General features: G+C 40.1%; 1 protein-coding gene across 1 annotated transcript in view; it reads right to left on the reverse strand.

The window, feature by feature from the left end:
- Positions 1-11,522: 11,522 nt before the first annotated feature.
- MUC5AC (mucin 5AC, oligomeric mucus/gel-forming) overlaps positions 11,523-16,447 on the reverse strand; it is a 38,678-nt gene continuing 33,753 nt past the window's right edge. Inside the window, exons 42-49 of the mRNA XM_039728312.1 lie at positions 16,285-16,389; positions 16,027-16,061; positions 15,549-15,671; positions 15,347-15,445; positions 14,565-14,693; positions 13,873-13,930; positions 13,159-13,264; positions 11,523-12,649 (exon numbers count right to left, since the gene is read on the reverse strand). Coding sequence (XP_039584246.1) covers positions 12,418-12,649; positions 13,159-13,264; positions 13,873-13,930; positions 14,565-14,693; positions 15,347-15,445; positions 15,549-15,671; positions 16,027-16,061; positions 16,285-16,389 — 887 coding nt within the window. The 3' untranslated portion in view covers positions 11,523-12,417. The remainder of the gene's footprint in view (positions 12,650-13,158; positions 13,265-13,872; positions 13,931-14,564; positions 14,694-15,346; positions 15,446-15,548; positions 15,672-16,026; positions 16,062-16,284; positions 16,390-16,447) is intronic.

Consider the following 16,447-nt stretch of genomic DNA (forward strand, 5'->3'; position numbering starts at 1 on the left):
AACATTTAAAAAAATCAACAAAGCATCACCATGGAATTTGGTGGGGACCTGCTTATGTGTGAAAATCATGCCTTGTCAACTGCACTTGAAAAGCCAAACATTTTTCCATTAGAACTGACCAGAAATCAAGTTGTTAACATGACTGCTGATGCCATCCTAGGGTGTTACACTTAGCTCAGAGAGATCCTGGTATTTCTATTGTGCAGTAAAGCATTTAATGGATGCCAAATCAAACTCTTGACCTTTCTGTAATTCAGCAGGAAAGTAAACTAGACACTGGGAAACAGAATCAAACCTTTCTGATAAACATGTTTGCTTTGCTAATAAGTTTGAAGGTTTTTTTTTTTACCCCAACACTAGCGTAACACAAGAACAGCAAGTAAGTTGATGTTGGTTTTAGCCAGATGAGACTCCTTCTACCCTGACTATTTAGCATAAGCATGTCCACAAGTACATGAGAGAAAATGTCCATCCAAACCAATACCCCATCTGTGGCTATGGCCACAGAATATGAAGGAAAGAGCTGAGCAGGCACAAAGTGATAATTCTGATGAACACCCTTGAATACTGCACAAACCTGTGCTCAGGGGAGCTTGATGTGATTCCTTTGAGACCACTGTCTCCATGGATTGATTTCTTGTTGTTGGTTTTATTGTTGTTGTTGTTATTGTTTTGTTTGTTAAGAGGGGCATATGGATCATAGCTGCAGTCAGTAGAGAAAAAGCAAACAGAATGGAACTTGGAAGACCTTCAACTTGCTTTAAAAGCTCCTTCAGACTGGCCAATTTCATGCTCCTTGTGACTTCCTCTTGCAGCTCAGCTGTTGCTAGCACATGAGTTTTCACTGCACCTTTTTGTTTTGGCCCTTGCTGCTGATGTTACGGAATTATGAGTGTGTCAGCTTCTTCTCAGAGAAGCAAAGGAGAGATGAAAAGTGCAGCACTGCCTGGGAGAGAGGGGAGAAGAAGAATGTAGGCCTTGTGGATCATACATGGAGAATAGCTGGAATGAATGAGGAGGCAGAAAGTAGAAAGGTGTCAGAGGGAAGTGGGCACATGTGGATGAGTAAGGAAGCTGAGATAGCAAATGAAAGGTAGCAAATGAAAAGGTAGCAAATGAAAAAATGAATGGGATATGTCACTATTTGGACCTCCAGATCCTGGAGACAATGTAAATCAAACACAATTAAAGATACTGACTGGCCTATGCGACTAAAAGTGTTAAACAACTTGGTATAAAGAATTCCTTTCTGTGCTGTTCTGGGCGAGCCATGAAAAGGACGTCATGCTTCTGAATTTTATTTGTCTTGGAGGTGGTGCACGGACATCCTTGTGTCTCAGAGTCTCCTTTACATGACATTGCTTGCTGGAGGTTAAGAAAAATCTCTGTCACTAGTCAACTTTGATCCCTCCCTCTGTTTGGTGACTACTGTTCATTCCATGAAAACTGTGACTACTGAAAACTGAAAACTAGCAGAGCAGCGAACACACTACAGAAATAACTAGCAAAATCCTGATTTCAAGAAGTTGTCTGTTTCCTTTAAGCTTCATAAACAGCACAGGTAACATTAGATGCTTATTACTGTTCCCTCTCTCCTCTCTTCCGTGTCTTTATGTTACCTTTTATCTCTAAGAATTCTCACGTTTCTTGTTTGTACAGTACAGCAGAGAGTAATTCTATGCTCTTCTTCTGCAAGAACCACCATGGCTTAATAAATATCTGAATAAATAAAAAATAGGACAATGCAGAGAGACGTAAACAAAATTAAACTCTAATCTAGTTTGGCAAAGCATGCAGGTGCATATTTCAAAGAATTGATTCAGAGCATAGGACATTACAGTGCCTAGCACAGGAAAATCCTGGTCCATGTGAGCGGAGGTCTTAGCTGTCAGGGTAAAGCTAATGCCAAAGCATGCAGTTAGTTTGTTCTGAAAAGCCTATGCCCTTAAATTACCTTTCTGAAAAAGTATGTGGAATGGAATTGGGTTTTAAATAGAATCTGACTTTACAGACATCAGTAATCCCAGTTGTTTCAACACAGATATTCATGAGTTTAGAATTTTATAAATTCTCAAGAATGTTGCTGAGTCGACACCTAAGAACCAGTACTCAACAGCCATGAAATGGAAATGTTCTTAATGAAATGCAATCAGAAAACTACAAAAAAATACACCAGATAAGGGAGGGAGAAAAAAAAGAAAAACAAAGAGGCAGAGAGAGTAAACAGACGAGGATTGCCATTTCCTTTTTACTCATTCCTTCCTCTAAAGAAACGTTACTTATGCTGTTGCATTATTTTTGCAGAAATACTTCAGCTAAAACTCCCAAGCCTTGTTCTGTTTCTACAGCTTTCACATGGCTCCCAAACAGATTACTTGATTACTTCTATTGATCTTTTCATCAGAGAGTACATTTTTGATGAGGATTTACTTTATCTACCAACAATTATTTTACAAGGCTCTGATCTGTCAGCATGTGCATTGTGTTGGGGCAGAGTCAAGACCATGCTTCAAGGACATTTTTAGGCACCAGGCTGAAGGTAATACAACTTATCCACAATGGCAGTCTCTGTCTGACTGTTTGCTCTGTATAGATTCAGTTTGTGTGACGCTGTTAAACACCCAAGCCTTTGTCAAAATGAATAGGAGATTTATTATCTGAGATAAAATGACAACTACTCTCAACCTTTGCAGAACTCATGGGCAAAGCAGTTTTTCCAGTTAGAAGAACTTTGTCCACCATCAGCAGCTAATGACATTACATGCTTGGATAGAAGTGGAGGACCCTGAAAACTCCTGCCAACAAGCAACCATCACAGCCCCAAACACACCCATGTAAACAGCAGAGGGACCAATCTTTTCTGCTGTGAACAATCCCTGGAGACCCAGGCCCCTTGCTGCTTACAGGTGCTTGTTTAGAGTTTAACATGGTTGTTGGCATATCAGCCATACATGCGGTGTAGTGAAAAGTACATGCAAAACTACAGGAAGCAAAAAAATAGCAACATATATGTCTCAAAGTAGTAATACTGATTGTCTAGAGTGTTTATGGTGGAACAGAAGTCCTGGGAGAAAGCCAGACTTCAAACATATTTCTAAAATAATGCAGGATTTTTCTTCAAGTATCAATGATGCTAATGGGTTTGTTTTTTGGAGCTGATTGTGATCCAAATTTTGTCCTGGCTGTGCAAATCTAGTCTTCTGGCTTCAGCTGAAGGGTCTGGGAGAGTAGGATTTGGCTGGATTGCACCACTTCCTGAGGTAGACATACCTAAGAAATAACTCTCTAAGCTGACTGGAGGTCTGCTGTGCCAAAAAGCTCGCCTAATTTTTCTAATTATGCCAGCTGAGCCAATAAAACATTTCCACTGCCTATAAACCTTGTATTACATCTGACTTTGATTTGAAGAGAGAGGGCTGGACAGACTTCAGAGCAGTAAGGGTACAAGTAGCTCCACTGATAATAAGAGGAAAAAACCTCTTTGAAATAAAAACAACAGTAGACAACAAATCTGCCCTTTCCCTGTAGATCCTTTCCCTTTGGGGACCCTTGGCCACAAACTGCAGAAAGTACTCTGTGTGAGAGCTTATATACATACCAATGCAGATTGCCTAACACAGCTGAAGTATCTGAGTCACATCCTAGATGACACAGAACCTTTTGGGAAAAAGGAACAAAATAACTTCTTGCCTTAAGCAAAACGCTCTGTTTGCTATTGTGTTTTATAGAAGCTTATGGTTGACAAGATAGACTGATGATCTTCTATGCTACTGCTCAATGAATCAAATGTACAGCTATGAAATTTCCTATGTAATTCTGAAAGCAGCTCTTTGTATTTCCTGTAGACTAATAACAAAATTTCTTGAGAAAAGTGAAAGCTTATGAATTTAATTTAAAACAAAAACATACACTGATTTTAAAAAAAAGTTTAAAATATGTATTTCACAACTTTAAAAAGGTGTATGTCAATAATCAGAATTAAAGTCAGTAGCCTGTATCATTTAACAGAAGCAAGGCAATATAATCACAAGTACAAATATGCATTAAGATACATGATACAATGGACATTAAGAATGAAACAAAGAATAAATAACAAGACAGACGTAGCCTCAAGGAATGCAAGCAGGGATAGAATTGTTCTTTCAGTAAGGTGGAAAACAGGCTGTCCTTGTATGTTTTGTTGTTTCCTTGTAAGTGACATGTTTGATCTTGACAGTCGTTACTTTTGCAGTCAGGATGCCTGAGTTCATTGGTATGACACATCAGATTCTCAGCAGTGCCAGAACAGTTTGGCACTGTGGGGAGGAATACGTACAGCTTTGAGCCTTCCCTGTATGGTCCTGACTCAGCCCATCATCTAAACTAACAGAATCCTCAGGTTTGCCTGAAGATCCTGCAAGCAGAGCAGGGATGTGCTCCCAGCAGAGACCAAGAGAGCATCTGCCAGGACACAAGGGGCTGTAAAGCTCAGTACCAATGCAGCCAGGCAACCAGGGTATATCAGCAAAACCTGCTGATAAAAATAAAAGGGCTGGAAAAAGGACACACTTTCAAAAATGAGCCAGATACATTTTTCTCTTTCTTCTCTTTTAACCTTGTAAGATAAATCCATACCAAATCCCAGTGACGTTAGAGACTTGACTGTATGGAGAACGGTGGAGCAGCTTGCTTTGTTCACTGTGTATAAATACTGTGTGTATCCCAGCTGTATAAATACTGTGTGGAGTGTGCTTTGCCACAGGGGAAATGGGATGGAGCAAGGGCATTGCTGTGCCCTGTCTGCAGGGGCTGACCCCAGGGCTGCAGCAGGGCCAGGGCACCCCTCCTGGGGCCTCAGGGGTGTTGGGGACCAGTTTGCCCAGCAGCACTTTTCAACCCTTTACATATAATCTTGGGCAGGAGTCAACAGGTTACCTCACCGAGGCAGATTAACCTGTGCTCCACTAAATTATTTTGAGGTGGAAAACTTGTGATTTCACTTGCAAGTGCCTGTTTGCAGTAGGGGATGGGCTTGTTGTAATCCAAATTCCCGTCTGGAAAAAAGAAGGAAGGGTCTATTAAAAGAAAGGTAAAACCAAAGTCCCAGCCCTTTCAGACACAATCTTGGTTGCTGTCCCAGTAGCAGAAATGCAGCAGAGCTGCCAAGTCCTCTCAGAAGGGGTTTCCCAAAGAGGCAGGAGCACCATGCTACAGGTCTAGCTACAAGGAAGTAGCTGTCCTTGCTGTCCTTCCCCTGGAGGAGTGGGGATGCTGGTGAGTTGCCATCCAATGGAATTGCATCCATTGGTGCCCCGTGTGTGTGGCACAGGGTGGTGACAGTCCCCCTCTGCACGAGGGTGCACTGACAGAAATCACACTTGGCAACTCCTTTCTCTGGGAGTCAGACAACACCTCCTATTGGGGTGGACACCATCCTTAGGGGCTTTGCCAGGAGCAAGGCTTCTCCTGCTATTGGTGCCCACATCCAGCAGGGCCCTGAAGGGTTAATAGGCTGCACCTGAAAGTCCCGTGGTGAAAGGGGTCCTCCTCCTTATGTATAGTTATTATTATTATTATCATTATCATCATAATTTTCATTATCATTATTATTATTTTGTATTCCCATGGTGAAAGGGGTCTCCTCCTTATGTTCTCCTCAGCATTTCTCAGGAGGACACTCCTGGAGCTTGGGGAGTTTTGGGTCAGGCCCTGGGAAGGACATGACCTCCTTCTTCCTGGCCTCTCACAGCTCCTGTACTGCCAATGTTTTGCAGCATCTACAACAGTTTGTCATAGCCATGGAAAAGCTCTCAGAAGAGTGGTTGTTCTCTTTCTTCCCTCCCAAAAACTCTTACACCATGGATGAACTGGTTGTGGCACATTCAGATAAATTTGTTTTATCCCATATTGATTACACTGAGTCCTTGTAAAAGGAGCTTTCAAAGACCTGCATGGGGCACAATGTAGTTAGATTATTTATTATTTAATGGTATTTGTGACTGAATTGTGTATGAGAGATAATTAGTAATGTATTACATTAATTATATCTTTGATATAAGGTTTTAAAAACCATAGTTGCCAGAATTTAAGCAATTTACCGGTGGATGACTTATTATGGGCATATTATTTCTGAATCCTTAGCTTGGCCACATCAACAGGTCAGATTATTCTCACTTAGCCTAAAATGAATTGACAACTAAGAGAAATAAATAAACCTGCCTTTAGAAAAATGGCTGCCTCTTTATCTTCACTATCACAAATGCAAAAGGATTGTGATTCTCATGCTTTGTGTGTCATTTCCAGCAGATGAAGCCCTGGTGATCTCATCACATGTACTGGAGAAATAATGTAATAACACCAGCATGATCATACCAGAATGAATGAACCAAGCTAGAATAGATTCTCTGTGTCTCTGGTAATTTTTAACCATTGTATTTTCCTCAGGTGTGCTTCCTGAGGAAGAGAAAGTGAGGTGTCCTTCCTGAGGGATCTGGGATGCACAGGGATCTTTTCAGTTGGGTGGATGAAGTGTAAAATAGGGTGTCTAAGCATTTTTGTGGTTTCCTGAAAGTCTCAGAGATTAGTCACTGTGCATATTTATATTCTCCTGTGAGGTAAATTGAGATCCTGCTAGAATCATGTCCAGTGTAGTTACCTCAGTGTAATGCTGACAAGTTTTTCCCATGTGTCTTGGAGTGCAGGCTGCCCTTGATGGGCTTGTGGCTGTTCCATGTGAAATTCTGCTTCAAGAGTGCTTCTTTGGTTCTGGAAAGTGCTTCTTTGGTACTGAGGCCAAAGAGCTCATGAGCTTTGTGAAGTTTGCAGGAGCTGAGTGGACTCAAAGTGTTCTTTGCCCTTTCTCTGCAGTTTACTCTGAGCCTGGAGAGATAAGAAGTGGCAGAGAAGATCACACAATCTTTTAATCAGCTGAAGCCTTCCTTGTGCCAAATAAGCAACTGATGATTAAAATCTATTTTATAGTGCAGTTGTGTCACAGAGGAACACAGCCCATACTGGTTACTATGAAAAAAATCAATTCTACTCCAGCCAAAACCAGCACACAGTGACTAACAAACTTTATTTCATTTTGTAAAAACCCAAATAATATTGGAAATCTAAAATAATTTAGGTTAAAAATTTACTTACAATGGAATCTCAGCTGGGATTGAAATACTGTTTATTGGAATACTGTTCAGTAAAATCCTGTACAGTACTACTGAGGGATGGAAAACATTGTTCCCATAGCTTCCTTGCTAAATGTAAAAATTAGATCAAGTGTACTGTGACAACTTCTTTATTATGAATGCTGTAAAACTACTCTCCATGAAGTATGTGAGGTAATATTTTGCATTATCTTCAGCTGACCAAATTTAGTGCAATTGCAATACTAATTTCCTGTAAAATAGCAGGTATCTGAATAATGGACCTTAATTACCATTAGAATGAGGTCATAAAGCACAAAAGCATTGATAGAGCAAGTGATAAAACTACATCTGGTAGAATAATCTCATTCTCCAGAATACAGAGCAACCAGCAATTAATGTGAATAAGAAATTCAGTTCTGTTGTGGCAGGAGGTCATTTCATGAAGGTGTTTATCATGTCTTTTCTGCAGATTTTCCTGTTATGGCTGTGTTGCAGTTGGCAGCCATGTGCTTCAGTAGCTGTGGCATTGAGTGATACAGAAAGCTCAGTTTTGGCCTCCCACCTCTCCAGAGGTCAGTTAAACTGGAATGAGAGTTTTTGACTGACTTCTCACTGAGTGAGGGAACAGCTGCAGAGTTCACATCTGACATTGTCTGAAACAAAAGCCAATTTCAAATTTGCCTTGGAATCATGCTCCTCTCAAGTATTTCTGGCTCTTAGTTTTTCTGCTTTTTTTTTTTCAGTGAATCCCAGTGAATCCTTGTAGCTAGACTGGAATACAGAAACAATGGTTTAGTTTCAGGACTGACTACTAAGACTTTACACATTTTCATTTTGTGAGACTAAGTGTATGACATATCCACAATTACTCTATTTAAGAGTTCCATTTTTGACTGCCTGGACAGCCTTTGCTTTCTTAAATCAGAAGGAGGCAAAAGTGGGATTTTATTTTTCTATGCATGGTCATAACAGGAGGAGGGCAGTTAGAGGCAGGCAGAATAAGTTTCTGTCGATTTAAGAAAACCCAAACCCAATTGTTTTAATAGTGGAAACATTTGCTGGTTACTCATAATCAAATTTTAGTTATAAATAGGAGTTATAATGAATGCTAAAAGAAATCAGAGGATCAAGAAGGAAGATAATTTTTTAAGCTGTAAGGAGCAAAGGAAAATTGGACAGTCATGACACTGCATCCTCTGCAAAAATGTACTTCCTGTGCATTTATAATTGTTTTATTATTACATTAGTAATGTTTGAATAGAACTAGTCTCCTTTTCTATTATAAAACTCTGTCTTAATCTGGCTAGTTGCCAGAGAGTGGCTTGCTTTTTGTATGGCTTCCATTCTTCAGTTCTCTGTTATCAGCCCAGCTCCTGAGCTATGCCACAAACAACCTGAAGTCTTTCAATAGATGTTTTCAGAAAATGATGTGGTTTAAACACTGTCTTGCTTTAAGAGGCAAATGAATTACTGGAAGTGCATTCAAAGCTGGAATTTGAATAGACATATAATTTCAGGTTATAGTTTATATGTTGCTGATAATTACAATCTATAATTGAAAAGTGATTACTAGTAATTTATTATTTACACTCCAGAGTTTTAATAGTGGGAACAAGGAATAACAGTAAGCTGGTCATGAAAAACTTGAGCCACAAAACAAGAGACCTGAGTTGAGAGTGAAGGTATGAATGCCCATTAATTCAATATTGAGTTTAGACACTAAAACTTTGAATACTGGTGGGGTTTCTCAGCTGGAATAACCTCTAAGTGAATGATTTCTCTGCTGCAACTTATTTGTGTTCCATCGATGATCAGATAAGAAAAAAAAAATTAAGTGATGTATGAACAAATCTTGTTACGTTATGTGGAATGGATGCTTGTCGGTTCAGAGTATGTTAAGGGCAAAACTCATCCTCAGGATCTGAAAGCAAGGAATAGTTATGTGGCTCACTTTGAAGTGCCTGGAAAGAAACTCTTCTGACAGCAAACCTGCTCATCCACGTCTGTAAGCTGTGAGCCCAGAGCCCTCTGGTGTTGCCAGAGGTGTAACAAACATCAACCATCGACACCAGCACGGCTCAGGGTGACCTGCAGGTATTCTGACCTGTCAGAAAAGACCTGCCAAGCCAATCATTTTCTCCCACCCAATCATTTATTGACTCTATTATTTATCTATGGTTTTAAAAAGTGGTAATTCTTTTGACAAAGATAAGTGGCATAGTTTATCCTAGCTTTTAGGAAGGTTTACTTTGGAGCTATTACCCAATATGTGCCTGTGCCAACTCAGAGCAAAGATAGGTCCTGTGTAAAGGAAAATTTAGGAAGAATGTAAGTCTGCTCTACTACATCCATTGCAGTGCTGTGGTTTATATGTACTGCATGTCTTCTTTCAAGATCTTTCATTTTGTCTTTAATGCCCAAAACATGTTGTTCCCTGTCCTCCTTTTGAACTGAGGGTTCCCATTTGCTCTTTCCCAGCACTGGGACTGCATCTGTGATAGAAATCCTTCCTTCTCCAAGGCAGGGTCTCCAGTACTTCCTCAGCCACAGCCTTGGTGTGCCTCCATGATTTATCTTGGCTCATGTTCCCTTGCTTCCTGTCTCCCCATGCCAGGACTGGTCTGTCAGTGCTCTTGCTTCTGTTTTTTCTTTCTTTCTTATGCCACCAAACTCTGCTGTCCCTGCCATTATCACCTGTCTTTCCATGTGCCACATGTCTCCCCTTCTCTTCTTCCTCATTGTATTATTTTTTTCTCTTTCAGTGTGTGAAATGGCTGGTGGTACAGACTTATTACACACAGGGATCTCCATGAAACAGGATACCTTCTGGGATGCTGAAATACAGGCTTTGTATGGGAAAACAACTAAGGATCTTGAAGCAACACGCAGGAAATTCTGCCATTTCAGTAGCTCAGTGGTGAGCAAGGAGCTGTTGTAGACCAACAAAGTGCATAATAATTGATTCTCTATAATAGACTTTATTTCCCTTCTGTAGAACGAACAGGAGAAGAATCATTTCCTAGCCTGCAAGTCCAGAAACTCTGTGACACACGGAACTAGTCGTGAATTCGGCAGCAGTTCTGCATTGGGAAGCCGGGCGGGCTAGTTGGGAAGGGAGGAGCAGAGCAGTGTGCCACCTGGGGGCCTGGCTGGGCAGCAAAAAGAGCCCAAGGCGTGGAAAAACTGTCAACAGGAAGCTGGGACGGAGCTCGGGATTTCTGCCAGCAGGAAGACTGGTGGTGTTAGTGTTTCCCACGGAAAACTCAGTGCCCGCCTCTGAAGGGGGAGCTACAGGGGTGGTTACTGTCCTGTAAAAGAAAAACAGGTGTGAGAGCAGCCGAACTGCTGCAGGGCACCCTGTTACACCCTCTGCTGAGCCATCCAAACTGTAGGGTAGGAGAAAAGTTTAGTAAAACAACTTCAGCTTTTTACTGTTGCCCTTACAAATCCTAGAGCAGTTATTCCTAGGATGTTGCCTGGCACTATACAATGTACAGTCAGAGCTGTGGTGGCTGGTTCAAAGTGCCCTGTTACTAAAGCTAAGTAGTGTAAGAAAAATTCCACAAATTCCAGAAGTTTATGCCCAAAAAGGAGACCAAGGAGTCCTGCAATTTTATTTGAATAAAGGGAGAGAGTCTACCACAACACACACCTGTGGCGTTTTCTCCCTGGAGGTTTCAGAGGGGTCACCCTCCTTCATCCTCAGCTCCCAGCTGCATGTTCCCCTCTCCCTTTCCCCACTGGCTGAGGCACCAGGAAGGTTCAGCCTTCCAGAACCACTACCACATATCCCACCTTGAACCTCCCATTTTACCCTAGAATTCAGGAACTCGGGCTGTGCAGACCCTTGTCTGTTCCAGGAGCAGAACTGCCTGGGCTCTGCCACAAACCCACTGCCCAAAGGCAGGAGAGACTCTGGGACCCATTTCAAAGACCTGAACACCCAACCTTCACCCAGCAAATTGTTTGTAAATACGAGAGCGTTCCTCTCACAACAGCCACATAGATTTACAACAGTGCAATTTCAGAGACTTATTTATGTTGCAGTGGTCTCTGAACCATGAGACAGACTGGTTTGAAACACTCTGGCTAGTTTATGGCAGCCAGGTGAAGAACTTTCAGGGCTACAAAACATGCGCAGACTCAGAGGGGTGCTTGATTTCTGAGAGTTCACTAAATTATAGCAGCTGAGGTGATGTGCTTGGAACACTTCCAAATGTTTGGGTTTGAGTGTTTTTCATTGAAAGCAGTGTCAAAGCTCTATAGGGTGTTAGGTACCACATTGACTTTTGACCTGGAACTATGTTTTATGGACCCAGCAACTCTCCTGCAAGGGATTCACTGAAAAGTCAAAGCAGACATGCTGTAAAATGCTCAAAATTTATTAATCATAATTGCTTTTTTCGTGTCTTAAGGAACAAAAATAAAATAATATTCAAAACCAAAAGAAAATATACCATACCCAGACAACATGACTGAGAATAAGAAACGGGATAACATTAATTCTGAAAGAAAATTACCTAATAAATCAGTTTTCAAAAAAAAAAAAAGGTAATAAATAGTAGTGTTCCAACTTTTTAAAGCTTCCTAGGAAAGAATTTACAATTATTATTATTATTATTATTATACTTTTGTTTAAAAAAATTCCTTCATATGCCTCTGTTGGCAAATATATATATATTTCTTCTGTAAACATTTAACCACAAAACAAAATTAAAAATCCATATTTTCATACAGCTACTATGCTGATGGTGTTATGTAAACAAAAAGTAGTGTGCAGCAGCTTCTTACAATAGGATTTTTCCTTTTCCTTACAAAAACCTGTAGGGAAATATGTCTGTTATAAATTGTTCAAAATATTGAAGTTTATCATTTTGAAAATATATGGCTTTCTGCTCTCTAAGTTTTCCTCAACAAAAAACAAGAAACATATAGAAGCAGAGGGGTACAGTTTTCCCTGGGTTTGACTTGTTTTCTGGATTTGCCTTTTGATTTTTCCTGGTGAACTGGAATGAAAATGTTATTAAAAGTCCAGCATGTCACTGAAGACAAATGAACAGAAAATGTCAAGATGAATTTACACCTCTCAAGGTGTAAAAGAAAAGATGTAAAAACCAATGGGAGATACATTGATAACAAAAGCTGAAATTCTGTAGACAGACATACTGAGGGTTTATGCAGAAAACATCATCTGTTCATCCAAAATTTTAGCTGCTCTTGACACTTTTGTATTTTTTGAAGTTTCTTTATTTAGTCTTATGCTCAGCCCTTGTTTGAGGACTTCTCTCTAGTTCTAATTTTTGACATTTGCTTGCTCCTGAGAGGTTTTTGTCTGCTGTGTCTCCTGTTGGGTGTTGCCTTGGGTAATGCACTCAGCACCCACACAGCTGCATTTCTCCACGTAGGTGTAGGAGTGATCAAGGGAGGTTCCATCACTGCACATCAGTGTCACCTTCCTCTTGCTGGTCTGGATTTCCTGACAACACGAGCATTTGTGCACCATTGTGTTTGTCGTTTGAGAATATCTGATGGAAAAACCAATGAGAAAGATTCAAAATTTATGTGAGAAATAACACTGCCCCTGCCATCCATTACAAAACCAGAAGTCATGCACTTGCATGTGGGACTATTGCTCAATATTAGCATTCTTACAGTATTGTGGTGAAAAACAGATAAATTGCTCCTCATTGTAAAATTTTATGACTAAGTCTTCATTAAGGCACAGAAAAAGTCAACATTTATTCCAGATCACACAGCAAGCCAGTCCAGTGAGATAATAATGAGAAACAAATAACCTCAGTTTTAAATGGGCAAAATTAAAATTTGGGTCTATTCACTATGATGCTGAACAGGCTGTTGAACACTGAATCTCAAGGAAATCAAGCTCACACAATGTCATGTTAATTAGCAGAATGGAAACAGTTGATGATGGAGTGGATGTTGGACACATCAGAAAAACACTTGTGATTTGCTTGATTTAACTGGTGTAAAGAGTAGAAGACAAGAGGCCACAATTATCTTTTATGCCACTTACCGTGAGTAAGCATCACAGCTGCCTTCACAGTATGTGATCTCAACAGGTGCAGGAGATACACAGCCATTGTAGTTGATGACAGTAGTCATATTGTACTTCATGCAAACTGAGGTCATCACAAAGCAAAGGAAAACAGGTTAAAATACGTATGCATATGAATAGATGGCTGTATATGATAAACAGTTTGTAACTGAAAACTAAGGTGGACAGGGCTGAAATAGAAAACTAAGGCACAATGTATTTTTCTTTTAATTGCTGAGGGCCAAATGAAGACTTGCTGTTTGTGTTATCATTTCCCTTTTTCTTAGGCAACTTGATTCAGAATGCAGAAATTAAGAGCAATACTGTGGCAACTGCTCAATGTGCACCCATCTCTCAGAATTGGTTTCACTTTCCTCCTTAAAGAGAATGTATCTATGGAAATTGGAGAGTAGTCATAGTCCTCACCCTCCCACAAAAAAAGCCAGCATTTAACAGAAGGGGATGGGAGAGTTCATCATCTGTTTCACTAGGACCTAAAATGCACAGTAGAAATGTCCTGTTCCTTTCTTTTCCACCTGTTTCCTTTCTCACCCCAGTGAAGCAGTGAACCCAGTGAACCACGGTCAGTGGTCAGTTCACCTCTTCTGTCTATGCACCCATTGTGCAAAATGGGCTAATATACCTAGCCAGGCACATATAATCAATACTTTTAACAAAATTGTTATTACTTACGTTTTGGTACTCTTCGGCACACTAAACAGCAGCCATCATCAGATAACCTGATATCATCCTGAAGTTGGAAAACACAAAAAGATAACTCGGGTTTCATATCTGCATGCTAAAGCAGACTTTCCCTGCTTCCTGATTTTCTCTGGCACCAGAGACTGTGTATATTTTTGTATTGCCACGGAATCTAATTTCAAGCAAGGCTAAATATTAAGGGCACATAACTCTTATTAATATTAAAATAGCGATTTGAAAGTTGAAATGGAGGAAAACCCTCCGTTTAGTAGTATAATTTCAGCAAGCAATAAAGCTCCTAGCACACGTAAGTCAAAATATTGTGACCAAAGTCAGTAAAGGTAAGGGATTATAACAGACAGGGTAACACAATGAATGAAATAAGTGACTTGGCAGAGGCTGATTTTTGCTTCTAAGTCACTTGACACTTTAATGAATCCAAAATATCATGCTTTTCGCTAATGTCTGATCCTCAGTCAGGATTTTTGTGACACTCATTTTTATTTTGAGTTGCTTTTCTGAGATAAAATTTGACTGGGACCAGGTTCAGAGAGGATAAAAGGAGAGCTACTTCCTGCATGGTGCTTCTGCTAGTTATTTTCATTGGACACTATGATCCTTCTATCACTGGTGTTAGGCACTGCAACCTTTCCAAAAATGAGAATGGGTAGAACAGTACTTACTGGATCACACTCATCATAGTTAAAGGCAGGACAGCTTGCCTCTTTGATGACTTGAATGAACTGGTCAGCATGTTTTTCACATGTGTAAACAGTGCAGTTATCATCAGGTGGATTCCAGTGTTCTCCTTCCTGAAAGTAGTCAAAGTGAATTCAAATTAAAATCTTCCTATATCAAAATGAAACAAAAGCCCCCCAATGTCTTATTTTTGCTGCGTATAGTAGTGTGATTATTCTGAACAACTTCCTTGAATTCCAGCTGATAATTATTTGCCATATTATCATACCGCTATTAAGTGTTTTTCATTAACCAGTTGAAGAGACTATTTTTATATGGATGTAGAGGTGCTTTTTGTGTGAATAGGGTAAGTACATGGACTCATTTGGAAAGAAAGATTTGCATTTCAGTAGTTTTGTCATTAGAATTTATGGATGTGTCAAAATGCCTCCACAGATAAAATTATCCTGTGAGCAAAATGGGTGCTACAATTTCAGAACTGGAGGCAAACAAAAGCCCTTTGCTTTCACCTATGTATATTCCTATGTTGATTTCTGAAAGCTGTTGTTCAGTATCATAGCACAGTTGCTTCCAGAAGCCTTAGAGCTGGTGTTTTATGGTGTAAGGTATTGTTTAGTCTGAGTGGAGATTGTCCAGCCCCTGCCTGAGTAAGCATTTGTCTAATATGAGAAAAGATGGAGGAAATAACTGTGGCAAATACAAGGAGAGGAAAGAATGGAAAGACTAGCAGAGTTTCCCAAAAGTGAGGTAAACCAGAGGTAATTACATGGAGCACATGTGTAATGTTGTCTCCCACAGTCACTACACAAGCTGCTGCCTTGCACGTGCCACAGCACTGTCCGGGTTCCACGGTGTATTTGTAGCCCTGTTTTGAAAGAAATAGAGAGACAATGGCATTAAGTTGGGTCACTGACCTGAACTGGTGGTTATTTGAGCTGAGGGGAGTAAGTGTTTCTAGCAGCACTCACCAGTGGGCAGTATGTGTCACAGATAATAGGCTGGCATGTGACCCTAAGGTGGTCAGGCCTTGAGGGAGAGGATGCAGAGCAGGTACATTCTTCACAGGGGCCTGATGGAATGGCAGCTCCAGGCTAGGGCAAGTTGGAAAAACCCATTATTAGTCAGTTAAAACAAGTTGTTCTGTGCATACACATATACATGAACTATGTATAGGCTAAGCTATCCATAAATACAATTTTGGTTGTTTTATTTAAGCAGAGTTTCTGGTTTGGTAATATCAATTTTGGAATCAAATTCTGCTAATGTAGAAAGGAGAGCAGAACATGATTTTGTTTGTAACAGAGGGTGTTAACCTCAGTGGAATAATTAATAATGTTTTATCTCAGGCCTTCCTACAAAATATGGACTATGATGTGTGTCTCAAAAACACTGCACTGCAAACTATGTGAGGGTATGTTTTTATAGTGAGTAACTCTGTGTACTTACTGCATAATAGGTTTCGTTGACTATACAGCCCTGTCCTGTAAAGAAGGAAGAAGGAGGTGTAAGTTTTAGGAGCCAGAAATGCATGAAAAAACTTCTGTTTCATAGCTTTGTAGGCCCATTTCTTAAGCCTGTGGCAGTGGCCTTAAAATACTCATTCATGACAAGACCCAATATGATACCACAGATAACTTACATCTCTCTTATAAGGTTTTTGTTATTCAGAAAAAATAGCACATGAGGAGGATGCACAATACTTACTGCATTCAAAGATAGGACAGCAGTTTCCAGGTGGCATTATAGTGATTATTTCCTGTCCCTCTAAGCACTGGGGTGTGATGTCAGTGCAGAGGCTTGTGTTGCAGTCTGTTTCATGTAAGAGAATATAGAAAATAATTTGCTCAAAGTTTCTGAATTAAAGCAA

Source organism: Passer montanus, unplaced genomic scaffold (assembly GCF_014805655.1).
Source record: "Passer montanus isolate IOZ18808 unplaced genomic scaffold, ASM1480565v1 scaffold65, whole genome shotgun sequence".
In the NCBI taxonomy this organism is placed as follows: Eukaryota; Metazoa; Chordata; class Aves; order Passeriformes; family Passeridae; genus Passer; species Passer montanus.